The following is a 27005-nucleotide window of genomic DNA, read 5'->3' as shown; positions in this document are numbered from 1 at the left end:
ATGTTCATGCCCATACTACTTACGAGCATTACGAGCGGATGAAGAGGAGGTGGTGGCCCACGTGCGAGGCACAATTTTACTTTATGCATTTGAATCCTAGTCAGGTCATACTTTCTTTGACTCTGTTATTAATTTGATTATATCGCACATCATGTTGTAAATCCAAATTTTAAATCCTTAATCCTTAATCCCGGTTGACATTTTTTAATAAAAATAAAAAATAAAACTTTCAGGATATCCGTCAAGCAGTTTTTTGCGATGTCAAAACCACCCGTAATCTATGATAGTAAAAAATATGCGGCCGATGACACTAAACTTATTGTACCACACACTCGTCCCATAAATCCCATAATTTTATCAATTTTGGTCACTTGGCTGGTGTTTTCCTCCGTTGAGTTAATCTTCCTGATCCGCAAGAAACATTTGCATATCCACAACTCGCAATATCCGAGTAATCGACTTCATTATTATTAACATAAATAAAATCCTTTTAGCAAGACACGTAAAAGCACAGTCAGTCCAAAACCCAAACCCATTTCACCCAACCCCGCATATTAATTCTACACCATCCATCCTCTAAAGGTCAATTTGATATTGAAATCCGCATGTTAAATGTAAATGACTGTTATTGTGAAATCGACGTGGTCCTATAGCACAAGTGTTAATGAGCAGGATTATTCATACGACTAAAGGCGTACCAAAAATTTGCAGAACAACTTGGATTTGCATTTTATTTTATTCCTCTCGCATCGCATTGCATAATAAATATCGACGACGACGACGACGCTAAAAGGAAAAGTGACCTTTGAGCATAGCTTTTCCGTCTTCTATTTCCGCGTACTTTCATTTTTTATTCTAATTTGTTGTAAGTTGACCATTATGATCCCGTCCATCCGTTTGATAAATTGCCTTTGAGACAAGATGAAGCGTTTGAGAGATTAGCATTTAAAGTGTGAGTGAGCTCGGAAGGGTTCGCATTATTGTTTAAAAACTCTTTGTTCAAGGAAACTTTTGTTTGTAGTGCGTAAACCGAGTATTGAACTTTGCGCAACAACGCAACAAGGCCGGCTGTCAAGGCCGTATACGCATTTTTATAGTTGGGTGTGCACATCTCATCTCATCATCATCATCCGAATTCGAAATTGCATGCATGCCAAAAGCAATGGACTGATCTGGTCCGTCTGGTAAGTAATTTGCTGTTTTTCTTTTTATTTCTTCTTGCCTTGCTCCCACTGCTGGCCTTCTGGGAATGCGAATGATACAAAAACTGGATTTTTTTTACTGGCACTGCCCAACAATCACAACAGAGAGAGACGAAGAAGACTGCATGTTACGTACATCTCAGCTTCTAACCATATTCTGCAGCACTTCATCATCTTTCTATCCGCCTGCTCATCACTTTGCACAAAAGCCTTCTCTTTTATTATCCTCCGGTCAACTGATTTCAATTCACATCACAAATCACATTTAAACGGAATTCTATCGACTTCAAATGTTAAGGATAAGCTATGCCATACTTCCATTCAGAACCGATCATGCGGTGGATGGGCAATGCGATATAAGTAATTCTTGACAGACAGCAGAACAAAGAATTGGCTATGAGGTTGCTAACTGGATCCCTCAACTCGGTTTTGACACCAATTCAGCAGTAGAAAGAAGTACACAGAATGTGGTCTACTGGAGTTTTGCTAAGTTGCTAGTTGCTGAAAATTAACTCACATTAAATTTCTCATGTCACAATCAGTCATCATCATCATCATAATTCCACATGGAAATGAGATGTTTCTATTTTCTTGTTGCAAATTGCCTCCTAGCTGTGAACTCTGAGAATGTTATTTCAACACTATTCAAATTTTCATGTAGGATATTCAATTGAAAGGGACCACATTATGAAATGACACGATGCATGTGCATATTTTATGAAAAAAAGAGTAAGAATTGAATAATTGAAAGCATAACAATTTATTCCTGACTGATGATTTTGAGTCGGAAACTCAAAACAGTAGGAATATCATTTAAACAATAAAACAGTGGTGCACACTAAAGGAACTTCTTCTTCCCATTTACCACTGCAAGGAAGCAGAAATTGTGTTTTCAACATAATTCTTACATGAAAATCCAGGCTTTATACATGCAATTAAATAATAAAAGACGGTTTGCCAAATTAATTTTCCATTCAAGGAAGATAATTCTTAATTGCTGGTGTTTAAAACCTGCTTGGAAGCTGATGTTGTTGCATACGAATTGACTGCCTCATGCACTCTCTCGATTTATCATGCCTTCCGAATAGTTCAAAAAATTGCAAAACGCATATTATTTTTTGCCTGAATGTTGCCTCTGCCTACTGCCTCTTGTTAAAGTGAGGAATTTAATACAACTGGACACCAATTAATGCAAGAAGCATGGGTCGATTGGTTAAACCTACTTAATTTCTTGTTCCCCATGGAACGGATTATTCTGTCACTCTGCAACAATCCATCTCCTGACATCCCAGATTTGACAAATTATTGATGACTCGACGGATAAAAAAGTTGGTAACCTGCCTCGCATGATGTAATAGAGAATGTAAACGCAGAAGTAGGAAATTGAAAACTAACTGGACAGGTCACCTCAAAGATTTGCATCCAAGATATGTTGACGTTAAATGTACAACCTGTCTTGAGGCTGAAATAATCAAGAAAAGCAACTCGCTCGCACAGCCTCAGCTGGACCACGCTTACATCACAAGACGGCGAACATGAAAACTGATCGTATGTATCGAAACAACTGAAAATCGATCCTCAGCCAATTCATCCACTTTGTATATGCTTTGCAATTCACGTCGTGTAGGCGAATCGGCGGCGCCTTCCTTCCGGGCAACTTGTCCCACGAAGAATCATATCAGGCAGGAAGAGTGCATCTTCTTATTGAGGATCAAGTATCATCATCAGCATCTCAGGCAAAAAGGATAATAAAACCAAAAGAAATTCAAAGCTGTTGTATTGTTGTGCAATTTGCTCCATCGTGTCCAAAAACTGCCAAATAAATCCCATCAAAATCCTCCGCCAATCATACAGTTCTATTTTATTGTATGCTCGCTCACCATCAATCCTATCTCAGAACCATAAAATAATCTGTCGTTGACTTCTCCACGTGCGTGCCAATCTCGATGGCAATTTGTAACTGATAGTAGACCCAACTGACCACAAAGTGCTATCCAGTTACAGATACGAGAACATTACATCATCATGAATGATACATTGCGTTGGCATCACATTCGCATTCCAGTCCAGCTTGAGAGCAGAAAGGTTCAATCCGTCCGCTGACCTACGACCGTAGTACGAGACAAGTATGGGCAAGTCAACCAGTTCTTTAGCAACTCTGGCGCCGTGAATATACATAATGTACGCATAAAAAAGACGCAGATTTTTCACACGCCAAAATCGCATTAGTTGCACATCTCAGACTTGTATCAAATCGAGAAGATGGATTTAACAATTACTCTTCCGTGAAGGACAATGTTCTCCGCAGATATCAGGACGCAGAAGAAGGACTGGAGGAAGGAAGCAATGTGCTCTCTGCGAGCCCATATACAAACTCACATCCTTGAACTTATCCGAATGCGATCATCAAACTTTTAATGCGAACCTGTGTGTCTGAGGTTGAACAAATTTTGCCAAGAATGGTAGCGCATTATTCTTAAAGCTGGAAAAGGCAACATACACACATTCACAGTGCACACGTGTGTTTTCCACAAAGTTCAGTGGCTACATATGAGCAAAAAAATCGTGCAAAAGGCAATGAATCAGAACTGTAGAAAAAATAGAAAAACAACAGAATTGTAATACAATACGTACTTACTTAATGCATATGTAGTGCTATCATACGCAATATGATGCACCACGCTACGCATAATACCACATCATCACAAACAGAGAAGAATGGTTGAAGAAAAACACTCATATTTTAACTTTTTACTGTACACGTATGTAATATGCGCGCTTCTGTAATTGCTCCTACCTCATCATCTTGCATTCCAAGTGCCACTTTAATTTTCTCTTCAGAGAATTGCACAAATTCTTAAATACCATCTCATCTTTGTGCTCGCTGGGTCTCATTCCTATCTAAATAAATTGTATTACATTACAATCATCAACCTTACTACTTGAGGAAAATCTGCCCCTCCACCAACGGTCAAACCTCTGCTGTGAGTGGGTGGCTGGGTGAATAAACATGAGCTGTTAATTTAATCGAGCACTTGTTTAATTATATTTTCCATCAAATGATTGATTTTATTCCATGTTTATCCATTTCGAACGCAAGCAAAAACAAGCCACGATTACAGTTCGGTCTGACACCGTAAATCATTCTCAACAACAAATGAATGGAAATTAAATTAACGACTCAAGTCTTATGAATTGTTAGAATGTACCGATAAAAAAGCACTTCCTTATTTTTGCATCGCTGATATCTAGCTGCTGATAATTGCATGAATGTAGTGTAATTTTAACGACGGACTGTACTCTTACGACAAGTATAGAATTGTGGTCGTGAAAAAGGTTGTCCGACCACTTGAAACTTCTTCACTCAAAATCCACTTCATTGTTTGCTAAGGGCGCATTATGCAATGCGACTTCTTATCAAACTCTCTTCTCACTACTGTACAATCCAAACCAATAAATAAGCTATCACAAGCTCCTCAATTGGGTAGAAAAATCACAGGTATATAATTGTTGCATAATTTACTCATCAATTCTTGACAATGTTAAACAGATTTCTAATCATTTTCTCCCTCGTGTGGTGTTTAATGCAAGACAAGTGATGTAGTTTTACATGTCACATGATCACATTTTTACACATTTTCTGTGAAGAATTATTATTGCATTAGTGCAATTAAAGCTCAAAAAAATTGCATGTTAAAGCCTGGTGCATGTGCTTGTTTCACCGGCAATGCTAAAAATGCTTGTAAAATACCATCTGTACTAGATTCTGTAGTTGATACATATGCAAGCATACAACCCAATATATATCAAATATAAGAATAAGATTGTTGCATTTTAAGCGCAATAATTAGAGGTCGTCTGATACAAGGAAAAAAAAGAGTCCACATCTAGACCGAGGACGGCTTGATGACAACATGAAGCTTAATAATTCTACAAATGTCGGCAAAACTTAATAAAATATCTGTGTTAAATTTCTGCATATGTGTACAAGCATACTCCGGTGTAAAAAATAGTACTAAAGAAGAATGTTGCAGTAAGCAACGATTTCTGAATTGTTGATGAATATTTGTTTTATCTATCTGATAGAGATGAATAAGAGACAAAGGTAGCTTCAATTCTTCAAATTCACTTAACAAAAATTTTGTGGTGTGATATCTTTGTCTTTGTCAAAAATCATCCTCAGTCATCCATCACATTCATTTCTTTTCTTCTTTACAGATATTACACTGTTACTCTTTCTGCGTTACCTTCAACACTGTTAAAAAGAAATAACCCTTTCTCGTCTTGCTCAACCAGCAAGTCTCGAGTGTTTTAGCCCCTAAATGTGTTCGCACTCACATTTACTAGATTCAGACAGTGAGGCTGTTTGATGCAGTCTCTATGCTACTGACTTTGGTAGAAGAAGTGCGATTATTGTGCCTTCAGTATTGTTGCGAATTATAAAAAAATTATTGATAAAGCTCAATAAATCTTCGCTTCGAACTGATGATGTCCCTTTCTCTGCCTGAATTACTAGTACATAGTACACGCCCGATCACAATGATTTAAATTGACACCAAAGGTCACCACCGACAAAGTGACAAAAGCTCTTTATGAATCAGTCAGTGACAACAACAGCAGAAAAAGTGCATGCAGAGTACATATGTGCATAAGCACTTTGCATCAAAGTGAAACTACGCAACCGTTTCAAAAGGAATGAGTACAAAAGTCAAGCCCAGCAGCCAAAACTGAAGATTATTATTCAATTAAACTAAAGGTGCCAGCATATAACCAAAGTTTTAATTACTAATAAACTTTTCCATTTAGTACATCGTAATTAGCAAATGGTAAATAGTCACTGCCGAAAATAGCTGCGACAGGTTTACAGCTTCTTTCCTTTCGAATCCCACCCCTATAATTCCTTGCAAATCATTGCTTGGTCATCACGGTGCCATTCAGCAGATTCTCACCATCATCAAACACAAAGTGCTTTTTTTGAGTCAAGAGTGCTCAGTCGTGTTGATTTAACTATGATACGTACACATGTGTTAATACACCATTCTTCGAATATTATTAATGTATCGGTCAATGAATAATTCGCCTTTTTAAATTAATATTCATTAACAACTATGGCCGCTATTTCAGCATTGACCAAACTGCTGATAACTGCTTCAGTTTCATTATAAGCGTACAACTACCAAAATCAATACGACTTGACTGCATATCAACATGTTCCATAAATCAATACAAAGTTGTAAAACAAACGACAGCAATTTTTCTATTAAATGCTGTCATTTTTATGCCCAAGTAGTAGTCATTAAACGACAAAAATTCTATGTACAATTTAGTATACGCATATGCACAAATGAAATAGCGATCCCTCACCACTGACTGAAGTGACTACTGACAAGATTTGGTATTTAAATCATAGACGTTGCGTGCCTTCTTCCTTTCCTTTCAATTGATGCACAGCTCCCCAAGAATTGACCAACTGTTTTGCTCATCACTTTCATTATTTATTTATTCCCAATATTCTATCAAATCATGCACACAACAAATTCAACAAGTGGTCAAGTGAATGGAAATTAGTCAAATGGATGAAGTAATAAACCACAGAATACAAAAAAGCTTGTCAGATAAATTTGTGCTAATGTGGATAATAATGTACCAAAGCTGGGCACGACTAATTAATTTATGTACTCATAAAAATATTTAATGATTTCGACTTATGCTTTCGCAATTGAATGCATGCTTTGTGCATCTAGAAGCTCAATGAATTCAATTAATCGAAACATTGACAACGTTGGCTTTTTTTGCTAGCATGAAAAGATGTATGAACAAATTATCCATCAATACATACGTGTATGAAGCTGCTTTGGAATTTTTATTTATCTGTTAATTTTTGATGGATGCAAAATTAATCAGTGGGAACGAAATAAATAGTTCGTTCAACCCTAAACCAAGTTCACCAAGAAGTCATATTTGTAATGTTTATTATTTACCATTGGTCTTCATGCTATTGTCATTTGCTTCCTTTTTATTGCGCTCGCACACTGAGGCTCGTTTCGAACAAGAATAATTGTGATTATTACTCTGAGCATTCGGCCACTAATCGGACACAATCATCGACAGTCTTTTATTCCCAGGAGAATGGGGATGATTCATTACTGTTAATGGTGGTCCTGAATGATGGAAAATTGGCAGAGGTTGACTTGTGGGCATCTGATTAAGGATTTCTCAGATGTCAGTCAGTCATCAGCAGCAGTGTGAAATAACTTCCGGAATGAAGAAGAAGACCCGGTGGATTTTTACCGATACGCGGACATCTTATGTAATTGTACACTTGTACATAATTATTGGACATAGTGTATTGAATCTACAAACAAAAAATACTACTCATGATGAATGCCTATTGTTGGCGAGATGTTGCTATCTCAAGTTAATCATATTTCCGTATTATACATCCCATTTTATAATAACAGTAATAAAATGCCTTCTAAATAGCGCAACACCTCCTAATAACATGCGTGTCACATTGTTGCCAGTTATTTAATTGCAGTGTGTTGTCAGTCTTTCTGAGCTTGTACTTCACCGTTTTATTTTTATCCGTCAATACACATTTTACACCTTCAGCTACTTAGCAAATCCGAATGATGTATCCAATGTAAATGATGAATTATGGTGTATGTATGCTATATTTTTTATTATCATGAACAAGTGGTTTTGCTGATGTCAGTCCACACCTTCGTCGATCAGATTTGAAACCCACCCACGGAATATATATTAGCACACCTTTTTTTTCCTCCACCTCATCTCCATCCAGGCAGCATATTAATTGTTCAGAATTAGTAAGCATTTTATTGCTGCAGTTGCATTGCCAAAAGCGATGAATGGAAATAAGTACGTGAAAATCCTCTCGCTTACCTTTAGCAGTTTGTCCTTGGAAAACCAGACATCTTCCTCTTCCAGCGGATTATCAGGGATATTAAGGTCGTCCCGAGACCGAGACAGAATGCGTCGACGAGACACCATGGTGGATGTCCTTTCAGGCGAAGGAGATGGTGGCTTCTCGCTATTTCTAGAATAAAAATATAAAAAAGAAACATGAGCATGGAGCAAAAAATTAATAAAATAATTATTTGGCTGCCTTCGCATTGAAATTACTCGGGGAGATGCGCCTTCATACATATGTACATATTTCATCTTATGGATGCAGCCAGAAAATTTAATTCAAGTCAACAAGTCAATCCTTTGAGAATCGTTAGACTACTCTCTGCGTTGAGGTCTATACGCAGATCAAAATACACAGCACTTGGTCTGGCTGAAGATTTCACAGCGAGATGACCCATCGCCATCATCCATCATTTGTACATGACGGACACGACACACTCAGGAGGGGAGCTTGCGAGGTTGATAATAACAGATATTGGTGCCCTTTGGATATGTGGTAGGGACCCATGAGTGTACTAAAACCCTGAAGTAGTTTGACTCCATGGCCACATTTGCGCCCGCCACACCCACTCAAAAATGTCCAAAAAACGCTTTCACCCCAGTTTTCACTCACTCAAATCCACGCCAAAAATCCAATTTTACTCGGATTTTGAAATTTCTTTCACCATTATACTCCCAGATAGTTGCTTTCTTCAATCCAATATCAAACTCAATTTTTTCGAAATTTTTAGTATTTTTAAAATTTAAAATTCTGAATGAGCATTGTTGTAGTCATCAACAAAACAAATTATGTTTGCGAAATAATCATCAATAAAATTGAGTTTGATATTGGATTGAAGAAAGCAACTATCTGGGAGTATAATGGTGAAAGAAATTTCAAAATCCGAGTAAAATTGGATTTTTGACGTGGATTTGAGTGAGTGAAAACTCGAGTGAAAGCGTTTTTTGGGCATTTTTGAGTGGGTGTGGCGGGCGCAAATGTGGCCATGGAGTCAAACTACTTCAGGGTTTTAGTACACTCATGGGTCCCTACCACATATCCAAAGGGCACCAAGATCTGTTATTATCAACCTCGCAAGCTCCCCTCCTCAGCCACGCAGACAATTCTATTCTATTCCGGACATAATGGAACTTAATGCGAGGAATTATTTTCTATTCATGACTCTTAAGTGTGGTCCGCTGGGCTGTGTAAGAGTAAAGTTGGCGAAAGTTTATTTTAAATAGAAACGACCGGGTTACACGTGATACTGTGTCGCTGGATGATGATACCGCCCTGCAGACGGAAGAATAAATACTATGGGAGCCAGTGACAGTAATTGATTTCTGTTTCGTTTTCATCTGCGTATATCATGCTGTAATAGGGCACGTTTTCTGTAAAAGTAACGGCTCAATCCAACCTACGAAACAGAAGGCTTCAAAAGATTCTCAATGGATGCCTCATAATATGCTCATATTATGGTAGATGAAAAATAGTATTAGCATATGTGTGTAGGAGGAAACGTCAAATTGTGCAATAGGAACAGTAATAACGTACGTACTAGCCAAGTACACATTCGTTCAGCGTATTTTTCTCAGTTGGGACGAAAATTCAATAGATCACAAGGCACGCTCAAAACCAGGATATCAGGAATATTATAAAAGTGCGAATACAGTGTGATGACAAGTTCTTTGTTTTTATGCTCGCATAGAAATACCATAATTTGCAATAGGGAATAAACACTAAGATTGCGAGTAGCAATAAATCATAAACCACGCGGCAGTTATTTAAAAAATAAATTGTCTAATAAGCACGTATTGCCAGCTCAAACCTATTTATAAGACAATAGAAAACCTTAAAATTTTAAAAACGATGAAATTCCCAACCCGTGACATATGTATCTTGAGATCTTACAAAATATCTCGACATTCAATGAGATGAGTGTAGTGATAAGCGTGCAATCCGCGATGCTGGTGCTTGATAGCTTCATTGTGACACCACTCACTGGTGCTGGTGTTAGCATTAAATTTGATGTCTGTTTCACTTTTAATATCCGTTACCTACTTTTGAAATGTGGCGTAATCCGTATCAAATATACAAACAATTATAAATGGATGGGTCCATCTCATCGATTGATTTTTTCCCCTTGCATAATAGCCGTTGAAATTCACTATGGTGCGCAGATGCAACCATCCAATTCTACTCCTGCACCCAAGTATGCCAGTCCAATTTGGAATTGAAGCTACCTATTCTTTGTGGGTTTTATCATTCAACAACTCCTAAACAGAACACATGCACAATTGGACGTTTAGTTAATTGGTTTCAATTTCACAAACACTTCCACTAATTCATTGACGTAGATAGGCATGACATTATGCATTCCTATTAATTCATGTCATGTCGTATAATTTTTCATTCTTGAGACTTGAATTTGAAATTAGACGTAAAATAAAATAAATTTTCTTAAGAGAGCAAATGCACGCTTGTACATAATCAGTTTCTTCTCAATCTTAAATACAATACATTTTGTACCAAACTGCATATATACCTACATACATATATATAGACAGGTACGGCAAAAAAATGTTCCAGAGAGTCCAGGAGACGATAATAATAAAAAACGAATAAGTGGACGATGCCAATGAATTTGAAATCGAAATCAAACCAGCAATCAGTTCATTGTATTATCGAAGAATCGAAATGAAGAGTGGACAACCCTTTCGATTTTATTCTTTCCACGGGGCATTTCAATGATATTCATCGCTAACTCACACTGAATCGTTTATCACTGCTTTGATACTTTGGTCTTAAAAGAAAAGATGAGTCATACATTTTAACTGCATCGCATCTTTTATGCTGCAACATGCACTCGCACCAATGCTTTCAAAGCTGCATACATATTTATTTGTATTCCTCCACGTATTATGGTTGGTCCCTATATAGTTAGTTAGTAACTTATTGGGCTGGTTGTTGTTAGCATCAAGTTTTAAGCTGTGTGGGCTGCTGCAAAAATTCTATGCAATCTATTGACTTAAATGTTTGTCTCACTACTGAGAGTGCTTATGAAATGTGTGTACATTGCTTTCTTTGCCACTGTCATTGAAGGGAAGTCCAGCCAGCTTATTGCCAAAATAGGTCGACTCGATTGTTAAGTAGATTTCATATTGTGATGTTGGCATTTGACTGACATTCGTTCCACTACTCTTATTATACGTATCAGTAAAAAGGGCTCCGCAGGTTATGCGTGAATGTATGTATGTATTTATAGAGGGGCAAATAGCAACTCAAGTTTTCAAGCCACTTAAAATTAGACCACTGAGTGGCCGTTTGCTTTCAAAACTGCAACTTCAAAATAATTATTATTCACACGACGACCAATACTGCCACCACCCATTCATCCCATCAAGAAAGAATCGAAGGTCCCTGCCGAAGTGTGGTTTTGCAATGGTCGATACCATAAAGCGTCAGTATTTTTTTTCGATACGTGCACCATGGGCTAAATTATTATACGGCTCGACTCTTCAAGTGAGGGCAGAAAAGTAGTTGTTACGTTACACACTGATTATTTATTTGACACAATTGGAAGGATGAAGCTTCAACGAAACGAAGGCAAGGATGATGTAACAATGAACCTGAAGAAGTTGAGTCCAGTGTGGACGTGTAATTGGTTTTAGTTCCAATAACTCTTGCGAAATTTAAACTGACCACAAATAACGTAATCATGATACTTAAAAACTGTAACATTTCACAATCGCCTGTCATTCATAACTTGGTTTAGCATTACTTAAAGTATTTTGGGGTTATTAGGATTCTCAATTAAAACTTGTCATAACAAAACCACATTCTTCGGTGTCCTTGTTGCTCCCCATTCACAATAGGACAAGAAAACTACAGCTCGTATTATTACATAAATGGTTTCATGGCTTCTGTCAATTTCAAATGAGCAAAAATGCGTGAAACCCTATGCTCCACTCCATTTGTGTGTTTTAGTAAAAACACAATCATATGAAATAGTTTTAATTTCATAAAAATAAATTATCAACTGTAGTTGGTGTATGATTTTTAACCAGAATACGGATATTTGTTTCACTTCTTCTGCCAACGAGAAATTCGTGGATCTTTTAATCGTCAATTGCAATAGACACATCCGGAAAAAAAGAGTGAAATTGCAGCAATACATCATCATTCACAATGACAAGGTATGAAAACCAAGTTGCATTAATTTCACTCTCGTCAAACAATTCGCACAGCAGGAATTTATTTTGCTAACTAACCAATCCAACAAACAAACATTGACTCCTGCAATATATTTATATGTTCATCTGTCTGTTTGGCTTATGAAAAATTAAGTAAAAACAAGAAGCAAATTGGAGTCTCATATTAAACACAATATTTCTTTCGATTTGGTTCACGAGTTCTCTTTCACTAACAAGCTTTGCTGATATTTTGCTAAATGAAACAGAGCGATTCGACTGTGCAACCCCAACTTTTACTTTAATTTGCCAAACAACTTGTTGCAATAAAGCTAAAATATTGTACTCGATCCACAAGAAATTTACCCAAAATCAAAGCAAAAAGTTTTGCCACTTGAAAATACAGTTGTTCAATGATTATGAAATTACATAATTAAACTCAACCCCCATTGTTTGAACTATGCACGAAAACTTAAGACAAACTTAAACGAATATATATACTTCAACGAATGCAAAAACTTAAAATAACGTGATGCCAACTGCAATTACACGCTATTCATATTTATTACGTACATATGCTTGTATTAAGTAAATATAAGTACTAAATGTAAATTTAAGTAGTTGGTATTATGGATCAGTAAACTTGTGATTTCTCACGAGTCGACAAAATGCTGGTCACTCAATAACCAATAGGATAAAATCTTAATGAAACTGTTGCAAGGGCATTTGGTCCATTAGTAGGTAAAACAAGAGCCTTTTGAGAGTAATTAGATATCAATCAACCTCAAGTTCACACATGAACGTGTACACGTTTTACACATAACCACATTTGCGTAGGTATGTACACATGCAGGCAAATACTAATCAACAAGTCGAAATGAAATTAAAAGTGGATGGACATGCTCTGCTTTTCAAGTCAACGTAAACTCGAGCATACAATAATAAATATTGTGACACCAACGCATTGCAAATGACGTGACATGGGAAAGGTTGTCTAGTGTGCGTAGATATCTCCTTAATTTCTAATCTATTACGTTGTGTCCCTTACCTACGTATCTAAATACATGTCATGTCATGACATGAATGTCAAAGTTGTAAGAATTGAAATCCCAATCTTATAACATTATCACCGTCGTAGAATTTGCACCACATGCATACTTCTGACCGACCAATAAGTACAAGTTGTCCAATTTCACATCATAATCACAAGATCTCAACCAATATCTACTTATTTGCGTTCCATCCAGCTTGAATAATGCTACATATACGTAGGACTCACCTAGAACTTATGTACATATGTGCCTTCACTCTTTCACCCACCGCAGCATGGACGTATGTGAAAGTGACTATTAGTGACCTCCAACCTTCCTGCAGTGATTATTTCTTACATCATTCAATTAATAAAGCAGAGAATGAATGAAGGCAGGCCTTTGTCCTTTGGGATATCTACCGAATCTAGATTTTCGGCCATTTACCACACGGCTAATTTATTTAAAGTAATCGCTTCAGAAGTTGACTGCAACTGGTGACTTGACCCAAACAAATTGCTTCACTTCTTGTCTTATCACACATACATGTGCATACACCCAGCTGAACACGTCACTCATGAGTGAGAGACATTGACCATTACCACAAAACAACGCCACGCACTTGTTGTGGGGAGTGAGAAGTAATAGCAGATTAACATATTAAGAAGAAAGAGATAGTTGGCTTGTGATATCTTATCTCAGTAGAAATTCATTTGAATAATAATGCTAAATAATGTGAGATTGCTCGCATGTACGTCCGTACGTATGTATCCTTGTCGAGTTCTCTCTCGTCGGACGACCTACCCTTTTCCTTCACAATGTAAAAATGCTATAAATGAACCTTACAATGAATCTTACGTGCAGACCTATGAGATGTTTCTATGCATGTGTGGTATGCTAAACAATAAGCCACTGCAGAGATCAATTAGTGCACAATAAATAAACTATCGAATCACACTATACCGACGCTGATGCTTGTGCATGTATGTATGACCGTATGTATACGCGCATAATATTGATAGCATTATTGTGTCTGACAAAAACTGGTTAACGACTTGCGTTGCAAGTTGCAACACCTCGAGTCATAACTTGAGTTTTCAAATATCAAAGCAATAATGCTATCATTACTTAACTAAAATACGACAAAGTAATGGGCAGCCGCCACTAAATGACCAAAGCAGCAGCAATTTGTGGTCAATGGTCGCATTGCACCAAAGTTTTAAAGTTTAAATAGTAGATACGTAGATAGTCGATTGAACTAAATAAGTATATGCGAGGAATATGGTTGTTGGCAAAATTTGAATAGTGTGGATCACGCATTTCGCATAAAATCGTACGCATACAGTTGCATGAAAATAAGGTATAGACAAATAGGAAAAGTTTGCAATTATTATTTTTACAACAGCCTATAATAATAATGTTGTTCTTGTTCTGGTTATTAGAACTGACTTGCTACCACACGGGTCATAAAGGTGACAAATGCAATTACACCCTCTCTTCTGGCATGCACTACTTTTTTAAACTGCTCAATCAAAAACCACCCTTACTAAAATAATGACCAAGTCGTAACAAGACATAAGGAAGGCATAATCAACTCTGGTTATTGATTAAATTTCGTGCAAAAGTGGAATGTGACTAATTTCTAATGTCGAGTTTGGCTTGACGTCTCAATGCAAAACTTATAATTATACTCGCATGCGATTATCTACAAATTGCGGTCAAAGGAAACATTCGTTCTGTGTATTTTTTAAAAAGATATAGTGCATATTTATTCGACATCAGATCTCTCAGGAAGAATTAATGCTATCCAGTTGGCAAGCGAATAAATTTGCAATTATAACAATGAACGCACTTCATAATTATTTTATTGTCACATGAGTCGATCGATCGTAGTTCAAAACTTTTACTTTCCAGACCTTCGAATCTACCTGCATTCCTTCAAGTCCCTTAGGCCAAGCAAGGAATTCACTCAATATACTCAAACTGCAACTCTCGTCGGTGGATATGAGTAAGTACGTACTTCGATAATCTTACCAAGAATTAAGTCTCGGCAGGAAAGTACTATCCGACTGAATCAATTCTCTATTTCTAATTGTCAGGCACATCAAAGACCTAATTCAACCAGTAAACTACACGTGTTATGAAGTAGTGGGAATATGTGAAGAAAACAATTGTCAATTATTCTGACCTGATGAATGATGTTTAGGTTGCGGTTGTTTAAGTTGAAGTTGAATAATTGCCGTATGCCAAATATTCCGTGCTCGTTGGTTGAGGTAGAAATTGAAGCCGTGCGTTATGTACATACTTCTAACGTCGTGATGATGTGCTTCATTAGACCTCTTCCGTGGTCGGAAAGTGAAGCCAACGTAGCATAATTCATCAGTGGGATGATGCAAAAAGTGCAATAATAATCATGTATAATAGAAATAGAATAGCCAAGTCTATTCATCCGCTGGTACAAAGGCGCAAGAAGTTGTTGATTATATCGCACTGATAACAGCAAAATACAGAGACAGAAACATGGCTCACTGATCACTTACTTGCTGTTGGATAACAACAACTGTTAACTAATGTAAACTTAGGGTAGGTAGTAGTACTCGTATTAGTTGGTAATACATTGCATTAGAAAATTCTAATTTATGAACGAGGACAAATGATGCGAAATGACAGCTGAGTTAAAAACCATCAATTCTGCCTGATTAATAAAATAAAATCTTCCTCCCAGCTATGGTTAATATTTGGCCCTAATCCCCAACGCTACAATGTAGGCTTAAATTGCTATGCACGTGGGTTAAAAACAGGCCCCGGCGTATTCTATATCTGGTAATTTCCTTCATTTACGTGTTGAATAATTCCTGTGATTTACAGATTGCATAAGAGAAACAGGAATGAGAAAATAAACGGTAAAGATCAACGCGATGTTGTGAACTGTGTGCTCAGTCAGCTAAACTCATCATACATAAGTTGCCATCATCATTACTTCTTTCTGCCAACTGGTTGGTGATGAGGACTTATTGCGTTATTAATGATGACCAAATGTTTTCAACGCATAATTTTCTGAGACAGACCTTATTTATGCTACAGAGAAGCAAATCAATGATAATTTAGAGGTAAGGGTGATTATACGATTAAGGTTAAAATTAGCATTACCTAATTGAAATTAAAGTTGCATGATTGACACTTTACTTGCGAGATGCTTACCTTTTAATGCAATAAGTGAGAAATTAGTGGTTGTTGGCTTCAAATTTAATTTCGTCAGTAGTGGCAATCAAAACAGTCAAAATTGGAATATGAAGAGATAAAATTCTCTGTAGCCCTCATTTCTTCGAATGTTATGCTATGTATAAGAAGAACCTAACAAGTTGCATTCGACCTTCACAACTTTCCAGTAGAAATCTCAATGTCCTCGCCTTTGTCCTTGCCTTGACTATTTTTAACTTTAAACCCTCATCCTCCCTTGGCCACCATAACCAACAAACTCAACACTTTTCCCATCCTCCAGTCCAGCGAGGGGGAAACATTGTTTGTTTGTCTCAATACCATGATCCTTGGAATTGTATGGGATTGATCCCTTATTCCATAAAAGTTAAAAATTTACCCATGCAAAAAAGATCCATTACATAAAAATGAGTTATTTAGGCCATGACCCCAACATCGTTTATCTTGAATTCAAAACTCAACCACTCTTACTTTTTGGTATCACCAAGAAATCTGAGCACGGCTTCGTAAATAAGTAGGAAGTGAGAATTTATGTACATATACCTTTTCACGGCACACACTCCCTGTGATAACTTTCGATGAAAAAAAAACTCGATTTAATAATAAATTACCAAACCAAGGGATGCCGCATTATGATGAGACCCAGCACAGAGGTATCAATGGAGAGGTCGGCAGGTCATGTCATTAACAGACCCCGTGGTAAGGATATGCACACACTTACTTAAATGCAGGGATTAAACCACCAAAGTCCCATCCGTGGGAAACTTGCACCTTTATCCGGACCAACTCACTGTTGCACACGATATGCATTCATGAGAGAATAAGTTTTATTTATCTAATCCGATTTTGCCAACGCTACTTTTGATTTGATTTTTGTAAATCACAACTTTCACCTCTTTTGTCACTACCACCAACATCGGCGAGTTCTCAGTGATTGAGCCAGTCCAACTTGGATTGGCAAGTCGAAGGTTTGCTGCCTCAAATAGATTTAAACCGAGATTATTTCCTTCCTTCTGCCGTCCTTTATTGTGTTACCTAATATGACACGCAAATAGCAGGCAGCACAAAGTTGCAAATTACTTTAATTTGAATAATGTGACCCACTCTGTCTGCAAGAAGGTATCATCCCCATGTGGTTTAGTTTATTTTGTAACATCATAGCCAGCCGTGTTTTCCTTGTGCCTCTCGTACCTTTAGTCTCGTGAAATAGCGATAAAAATGTTTGAAATATTCAATCGTCCTTATGTATGTATGCAGCCATCTTACAACAATGCATGCGACGTACGTTTACTCGCTGCCACATGCACGTGCAACTTTCATTTGCGGCAATAACTAACAGATTACATCGAAATATTTTGTATTGTACATTAAACTACCACTCAACTTCAATTTGACTCCTAAATAAAGCGAGTGACTTATCAGAAATCAGTTCAGCGTGGTGGTTTACGATCGTCATGTTGGTCGTTGTTTGCCAAAATGTATGAGCACAATATGAAAATATTTAATGTATGCAATGTGTGGATCTCTAGAAACAAAAGTTTCCTGGGGCAGGAATAGGGTGTGTATCCCATAGTATTTTGACATGAGATGACGTATTGCAATAACACTAATTGTAAGAACTGTTCCTCGTGCCAGTTAAATTCAGTGGGAGTTTGCAAAAAGGTAACGCAAATTTCATGAAGTTGTAACTTGGATCCAAAACCCAAATAAAAATGGACAGTCTTGAGCCCTGACGGTGCGTATGCCAAATAATAATACGAGGATATTAAGCGGTCGTTGTCAATCGGTAAATAATAGACCACGACCACGTCCAATTCGCAAAAAGTCTGAAATGCCACGATTGTAAATTTTTCCAAACTTTAACATGCGTTGAGTTGGTCAACTCTAAATATATTTGAATAGAAAGTTTTTACGGATGAAGGTAAACACTTAAGAATTTGGATGACACCATCACCAACAGCTAGCAAGCATGGCGAAGTGGTTTAATTGCAATTGATTATCTTGCTATATAAGGAATAGGGACATTTATGAGACAAAAGTGAAAACACCAACTGCAATTGCTCCTTCATTCACCACTTTGCTCAATGCAATGATCGATACGAATGTGCATATCTACAAGCGAAACGTCTTGAGCCAACAATTACAGATAAAGGTGAACAAATTGTCAATCGAAATTGAGATCTGAGAGCGTATGAGCTTGTACACAAGGAATAACATGCACGGTTTCCACGCTCATTGCCAAGCCCTAATTTGATGTTTCACAGTTGGAGCATATATTGGTTTCAACAACGGGGAACGAAATAGAAGATTACTAACTGACCTACCAAACTCATTCATAATAATTCTTGTAAGCTCTCAAGCTCAAGGACTTTAAAACTTATTTCTCTGGAATATGAAATTTGATGAGGAAACGATATTAATAAACGAATGAGCCCTCCGAAGGTATTTTATCTCATCTAATTGGTCTGAATTCTAAAAAAAGGAATTCGACTGTTATTTCCCCCGCCGTGTGACCGAGTAAACTTGGCAAAACTTTAATATCAAAAGTTTTACTTGATGTTTGTCCAATTTTGGTGTCGAGGTAGAACAGAAAGAAGAGTAACAAAAGACAACGGCAAAAAGTAAGAGTTAAGAACCACGCCCGTATTATGGCTTTGATTTTTCTTATCAATCTCATTTAGACGGATAGGCCGGCCAAGGTGAATATTATATAGCAACATAATATAAAATATGTGTGCATACGCTTCTAGTAACTACTCACATGCATTATCTATCGGCATAGTGCACATAACCACCCTTTTCTTAAAGACCCAACATCTTATCGCTTTAGACTATTTCATGTTCAACACAATGATGGAGGTTAACTTAACAACCTCACTAATGTAATTATTAATGTGCTGTATTGTTGTCGAATGAGTGCGAGTCAAATAATTGGTGATATGTAGAATAGGCGATATTTCATCTCACAGTTTATGGTTTATTCAACACGTATTGCCTGTTTTAATTAATGGGTTTTGATAAGTAACTAGCGGAACATATTTTTAGACACATCTTACAACTTGAAATTACTGCCTTGCGTTGTAATGGATACAATTTTATTTTTAGCCAGACGTGACAATATCACAATGGGTATGCGTAGATTTAAGAAAATTTCGATGGGTTGATGGGAATTTAATAATGTGGAAAAGTGTGTGCATTAATAATAATAATACTTTTCAGTGGGACATAAAAAGCTCGGCACTACGACTAACTGACCTAGAAAATCTTTTTATAATGATCTATTTAATGTGAAAATAGGAGATTACGGTATTGTTAGCTACATAAATTTTTTCAAAGTGAAAACCACGTCAATGCCAAACACTCCTATTTCTGATGTGATCTGATCTGTACGTATGTATATACGCCATTAGTGGTCACGAATATACGTGCCGATCGTCGACTCTGTTTCTTATATTTTTAAGAAATTATTGAATTGGGAGAAATAAACTGTGCGACTTATATTTACGCATTAATTTATTGCAACCAGTAAGTTTTATGCTTTCAGAAGAAAAACATCCAATTGATGAAAGTGTCCCCATATAATACAGTAAGTAGCGCCACAAATGGCAAGTAAATAAAATATAGCATAATAACTTGATTTCCGAATGACAAAAACGATTTATAGTTCTTAACAATTAACAGCAGGTGATTTTTATTTGCATAGGAAAGCCAGAAATCATCAGAAGTCTACATTAGGATTAGGTTAACATGTAACATTTCTTGGCAACTACATACTGCAGTGCGCACCTTAAAATTCGTTCTATATATTTATTTGCGATGCTGCTAAAAGACTTTTATGAAAAATGCAACAAATCCTTCAAAATTAATAGAATAATTATGTTCAAAAGAGGCGAGTTTCTCAAACGAGGCAGAACCAGTGTAAAGAATGCACGACATAGCACAATTGTCATATAAACACAATTAAGTATTTGGTTGATATGCACAAATTGTGGCCACTTTGTTAAACTACGCCGAGTTAACTGGAGCAGTGGAATCATTTTGTATGCAAATAAATACAAAGAAATTTACCATTGTAGTTTAACGGGTGCCATTTCGTTTTCCCTTCCAAGGTCATCATGCGTAAAAAAATTCTTTAAAGGGCCTTTAAATTGTGGAAAATCCTGTCTCTGTGGACTCTTCCTTCATTTATTTTCCTCTATTTACCAACAAATAACCCAACAGCACAATTTACTCTTGACCATTAGACTGAGACTGCGATGATCACGCAGTGCAGTGTAATTAAACGGGTGCATCGTGGTAATCTAGATATGGTTTAGTGGGCTCTAACTGCCCTACAACATAAATACCCTGAGCATTGGTCACTCTCAATTTTCTAACAAGAAAGATGCATGGATTTGAGTTTATCTCAACTTTCATTGTTCAATTTCAAAATTTGTTGAGAATGTTGACCGATTTCGAAGTGAAAAGTTTATCCGCCTAATTAACTAGATGTTGCAAGAAATGCAGTTGTTGTGTGTAGTACCTTAAAAAATCCAACAAGCCATGATTACAAAAAATATCAAGTCAATTAAACTATAATTATCATTAATCTTTTTTTCTGATAAAAAATAAGTGCACTTTAATTAATAGATTTATATATTATTATTTCCATAAAAGTTAACTTGAATCTGTATGCAGTGTGACTAAATAGCCATCGTATCGACACTCTTGAGGACGAATTCACTTATTTTGCATCATCCATCCATGTCCGCCATCAAATTAGCACTATCTAAACATTTATAATATCTTATCGCTATTTATGTACAACAAGAAAGGTTGGTGTGGCCAAATATTAATGAAGGACCCACCCAAAATTGGGCCATGCCTTGCTATTGCTGTAACAAATACGTATCTATGTACATGTGCTACGAATATCCCCACTGACTGACAACATTGATGTTTATATATCAGTCGTATTTTTTATTAATTGGATTGAACCAGACTAAGTGACTGACAAAAAGGTCTAGGCGCAATTAATCATCCGTAAGCTTATTGATTCGTGTATGATGAGGGCTTGAAGCCCTTTACCAACTCACCACAACATCGTCGGTCCAACCAAACACAATTAATTAAGAAAACGTCGAACCTCATGTCGAAGGCTAATAAGGAGCAAGTTATGTACTACCAGTTCAGTTCTGCCTCAAAGAATAAGCGCGTTGAAAAGGAAACTTTTATCAGAATTGCAGAACAATATCAACACCAGCGCAGAACCACAAATATGATGAAAATACAGGTTTTTTCTCTCATATCTGCACTGCTGCATTTCAAACGTACAAATTTGTACCATTGCATGGTCTATATGGTTCTTTAAATGAATGCAATTTAGTTGCAATACGATTAAAATTAAAAAATCCAAAAAGTCAATGGCTAGCAACTGCTGCTCTGTATGTATGTGCTGCAGTTTCTGCACGTATGAATAAAGTAAATTTAAAGTTTTCTGCAAGCAGTTATTTTACAGACATTTGCTGCTTTTGGTTACTTCCAATCACCACAACACAAGAGTCTCTGTGATGATGATGATCATAAATAAATGCAGAAAATAGCTAAAACCAAGCCACAACAAAGATTCATAAACTTTTCCTAACCTACTTACTCAAATCACGAATGCGTTATATGGGCTGCACAAGTCAGGAACACCACATACTTTACAATAGTCTCTATTCTGATTCCTAAATTATGCTCATAATAAACCTCCGCATCTGCTGCCTTACGTCTGCCACGTATTATTATCCATGAGATTATGAATGAGCAGATGAATGAAGCAGGCCAGACAATGAGATTTTTTGTGCATGCAGGAAGATTATCTTCCTCAGCCAAGTCAAATCAAGGCTCACTGATTTTAAAACTTGGATGTGGTTTGGTTTTAAATATGTATGTAAAAGTAAAAGCAGTGCAATTAGTGAGGTGAGGAGACCAACGAGCAAAGCTAACTTTTTTAACTAGGGAGTAAGAAGATGATCTGCCGTTGAGTTGATGTCAAAACGATGTTGCGAAGCCATAGAGAACTTATTGTTATTATGAGAATGATTATGCCAACGCTTCCTTTTCTGTACATTATAGATTTGAAAACCACGAAAAGGTGAGCACTACTTGTGGGATGAAGTTGTTGCTTCCTTAAAAATCTCAACCACTCATCACTGTGCAATAAGGATTGGACAAGTGTCGCCTGTTTGTGAGTCCAAGAGGTGGGATGAAGCACTGTGCCTTTGGGACCTGAGATGGTGGTTTTGACACCACGCAACAGAAAAGTGAACAATAATAAGGCAGCATCTCGAACCACCAAACTCTTGCATGCAAACACCACCACCACTCTTCTGGTTGTAACTTTGTAAGGCACTCGTTCTTTTAAAAAACGAATGGGACTAGTACCTTTTTAAGCACATGCTTACTGCATAAACAACAAAATGTGTGTATGTATATATGAGTCTCTTGCTAATAAAATATCTGTCACATTGTTGATACTTGTTGCTGACTGGTTAACTGCAAGCTACGTTTTAATTTAGCCGATGACAGTAAAGCGGTATAATCTGCAGATTTACGCTGCTGCTGTCTCAGCTCTTATTACGCAAATTTTGTCTCGGCCCTCCTGTGGCGTCGTAGGAGTTTATGTTATTAACTGTTTTATTCCTTCACGGTGGACATGAAATTAACATTTCTTCAATGCAGGAGGAGACCACTACTTGTTGTATTGTCATTTAGATCCATTACGAGATCCAAAATTGACCAAAAGTGTCCACAAAACCATTGCAAATATCCCATAAATCTCGCCATCATTTATCCCTTCATATGCATAACAAAGCATAAATGTTAGCATAAACTGGGAGAAGAAGGTTGCGCAAGTGAACAAGGCAAATAATAATAATAATAATGTAATGCTGCTGGTGCAATTTGTGTACATTGCTCTGCGTGTGTATTATATTTACAATATGGAGGTGTAGCTCAGTCAGCTCATTTATTTTCCTTTATAAGCACGTAATGCCAGCTAAACATGAAGATGAGTGACACTTTTGTCAATTTTAAGTAACTTTTATGCAATTTGACAAGAACTGATTTCTAGAAAATGGCTAAAAAGCACATGTACATCCACCGTGAGTGACTAAGCTACCTAATTTTCACTCCGCCTACACCAACCAAAAATCCTGTTGACTTTGTAATTCTGAAGCATTAGACAGACAATTAGCCTGAATTTAAGTCTCTCGCACGCTCAAATATCCAATCAGTCAATTCTAAATTCTGTTGCACATTCATGTCCAATGATTTCTGCCTGTTTATAGTTTGCATGCATTATGTGCATCCATCACTTCACACACACGACTAGTAAAATGATAATGCAATGATGCTGTGAATAGTAATCCGGCATCCGATCAACATATTTTTAGTGGTGGAGTGACTGACACAAATCCACTTGAGATTCAAACCTCGTCTTCTATTTTCACTTAGTCTGTCGCTACCTGCCAACAGTCTCGTCACGTCGCTTGAAAAGGTTCACGGCATGACCTCAAAGGTTATTAATTAAGGGAAGCAGTCAATCAATTTCTCTTAAATGGTGGACAGATTAGTGTTTTAATCCATTATTGTATTATCACGAGATTATGTAATAAAGCAATTGGTTTTCTTTCACAATCTAATCTGATAATAAGACAATGAGGAAAATAAAACAGTTATGATTGCAGATGCTACAAGTGCATTTCTCCTTTTACCAAAAATACTTGTAAACTCTTTTTTAATCACGAGAAAACTACATGCACGTATCAGATTAGGGTCCATTTTGATCTAGCTGAATAACTGAAGTGGAGAGATTGAAGAAAACACGTAAACTTTAAACTAGAGCAGTAGTGAAAATCGAATAATCCACAAGAGTCCTTGATGACCTTGAGTATTGTCTCACATTTTACGTGTAACAAGGGAATTGAATGTGTAATTGGACACTTGGACACAACTTTTACTTGCGAATTAAGAGCTGAAATTGGTTCACAGTGCTTTAATTCTCTGAGATGGAGAAATTTCTTAAGAGGCTCTCATACGGTACTTGAGTCCGTATCTTGGCGAGTAATGGGATTCGTCAACATGGGTAATCAACACCTCGCGTCGTTCTGATCCATTCATGAAGCTTTTTACACGTGATTCATGTCAAGATGCAATTATTCTTATTTCGGCGTATTTACGGCCGATGGCACTCAAAATATGCTGATAAAATTATTTATTCGCTGTCAATAAAATCTAAACAATATGTGGAGATTTTAAATCCTTTACAATGAAATCCACTAGTTTAAATTCTACAGGGACACCACAAAAATTTCACACGAGGTGCGACTCTCTAATTAATTTGAAACACAAGCCAAAACCAACAATATGTGATAGGGTCATACAGGCAAGCCTCATAATTTTGACTGACCCAGTCATTCACTTTGCATCAACAAAGCATAATGCAAGTATGCAGAAAAAAATTGCTACCTATCCATTAATCCTCCGGGATTACAATTTTTGATTTCGCATAGGTTTTGCAGTTTTAAAATTAGAAAGAAAATTTCAAACAACTTCAGCAGTTTAAATGCTTACCTCAAAAATTATAGATCCAATTATATCCTTTCAACGTTTCAAGCAAATTCCAAACACAATCAATTGAACTTCAAATTTTTGACAATTTTTTTCTCAATTCACTTTGTTCAAGACCAGATTGTTATAAAAATATTTGCCTGGACAATTTTTCCAGTTGAGTCCTGTTGCATTGGTTTCTTACTTTACTTTATGTGTCAAGTTTCCCGATACTCTCCTGACTGAGACGTACGAAAAAATCCCTTGTACCTTTTTTGGAAAACTGCTACGGATTTAAGAAGCAGGAATGGAACAAGAGATTCTGAGCCAATTAAAAAAAAATTTTTTTTAAATATATGTGGTCCAAGAGCGAAAGACGAGCACGTCTTCGTCAGGACGAGTACCCAATGAAACTAAGCAGGATTGCATGGTAAGGTTGTATCTCCAACAACGCCGTCTTGTGCATCGTAGCTTTGTTGTTGGGGGTTCTTCTGACAACCCTTTTACTCACTTTTGCTTTTGACCACATTTGCTCGCTTCTTCTCACTACCTGCTACATTATCACATCCGCAACAATTGCATGCATCCACCCAGCAGCTCGATCTCAGGCTGGTCTACCCATTTGGACGCTATGCATATGTACGTTTTGGTTGAGCATAACGTATGCAGATGAAGTAAAGTGCAAGGCAGCTAAGGTAATGTGTCTAAGGTGATGCTGTGTAGCGTCGCACTACTTTGAGAACAGAATTAGTGAAGGGAGTTATTTTTATGTCGATTAGGAAGCTTCAGCCACCTTTCTGCGTCGCCAGGAACTAAACGTGATCGTTAATTGTGATTAATTCTACAAGAGTTACTACTGGTGCTAACTAGTAGTTTTTAATCATATCTGCTTAAAGCAATTTTGTATTCCATGTTAAGACGAATTTTGAACTTGAACAAAGTGTAGCAAGATTTTTCCTGCTAAATTTTGCATTTTTTCTTGTTGCATGCACATGCGAGTATGTACATACATCAAGTAAACGTTCCACATTTTGCAACCGAAAAGAACGACAGTGAATCTCAAGGGCGTGCATTTAGGTCAGATGACGAGTAGACGGAACTTGGTTGCTAAAATTCAAAGGAAATAACATAATTCGTAATTCAAATAGGTCAACTGCATATTTCTCTGATCGAGATGAGATCATGAACTTGGCAGATTTTCATTTAGTTTATAACTAGCGACACTACCTGCATGGCATTTTCATGTCATATAAGATTATTCTGTACAGCTTTCAACAATGAAAAATCTGTTAAACTTGAGTTGCTTAAACCTTATCAGCTCGAGATTAGTAATTTCTTATTTAAATTTCCCATTACTTGCTGGAAATAGTGTATGCATCAGTGCAGTACAAAGAATTTGAATGATATGAAGAACCCCACCTTGCCCAATATATCCAAACAGCAAGATTTATGTGCACCAAAAAATTACTTGAAAGCTTTTCATTGTCGATGTCGAACGAATAAGCGGTTTATAAGCGGTTTATAAGCGGTCTTGACCATATTTCATTTTATACTGGAAATAAATGAAATGTTGGAGGTGGTCTTTCATCTCTTTTCCGCTTGTGCATAATTTGGTGCTGGTATTTACGTAGTATTCGTAAAAGGAACGTGGCTGTGGAAGGCGTTGATGGCAAATACGTAGGAATGGTCATACTAACGAATCGGAATGTTCTTTCTCCAAATTTTAGTTAATCCTCGTGCGTAATGGGCAAAATTAAGCCCGTCAGCAGCTTATAGAGACTGAAATAATTAATTGACTCCTGACTGATTAGAACTCCACGTGTAGAGCGAAAAAACTGCTTTTCATGCAAAGTTAAACTGTACGAACCGAGTCAAAAACGGA

General features: G+C 36.8%; 1 protein-coding gene across 6 annotated transcripts in view; it reads right to left on the bottom strand.

Moving 5' to 3' along the window:
* LOC110847527 overlaps positions 1-27005 on the bottom strand; it is an 88270-nt gene that overhangs the window by 47686 nt on the left and 13579 nt on the right. For 2 of the 6 annotated variants that reach the window (XR_004834435.1, XM_035850004.1), the window contains exons 1-2: positions 17271-17502; positions 8106-8259 (exon numbers count right to left, since the gene is read on the bottom strand). Coding sequence is in view for 5 of the 6 variants with exons in the window: in XM_035850004.1 (XP_035705897.1) it covers positions 8106-8259; positions 17271-17359 (243 nt within the window). In the remaining variant the exon portion in view is untranslated. Of the gene's footprint in view, positions 1-8105; positions 8260-17160; positions 17185-17270; positions 17503-25147; positions 25537-27005 lie in introns of those variants that run through there. The other 4 variants (XM_022094479.2, XM_035850003.1, XM_035850005.1 and 1 more) reach the window with 4 other exon arrangements.

This window comes from Folsomia candida, unplaced genomic scaffold (assembly GCF_002217175.1).
Source record: "Folsomia candida strain VU population unplaced genomic scaffold, ASM221717v1 Fcan01_Sc003, whole genome shotgun sequence".
Taxonomy (NCBI): domain Eukaryota; kingdom Metazoa; phylum Arthropoda; class Collembola; order Entomobryomorpha; family Isotomidae; genus Folsomia; species Folsomia candida.
This window is presented reverse-complemented; position numbering and strand designations above follow the sequence as displayed.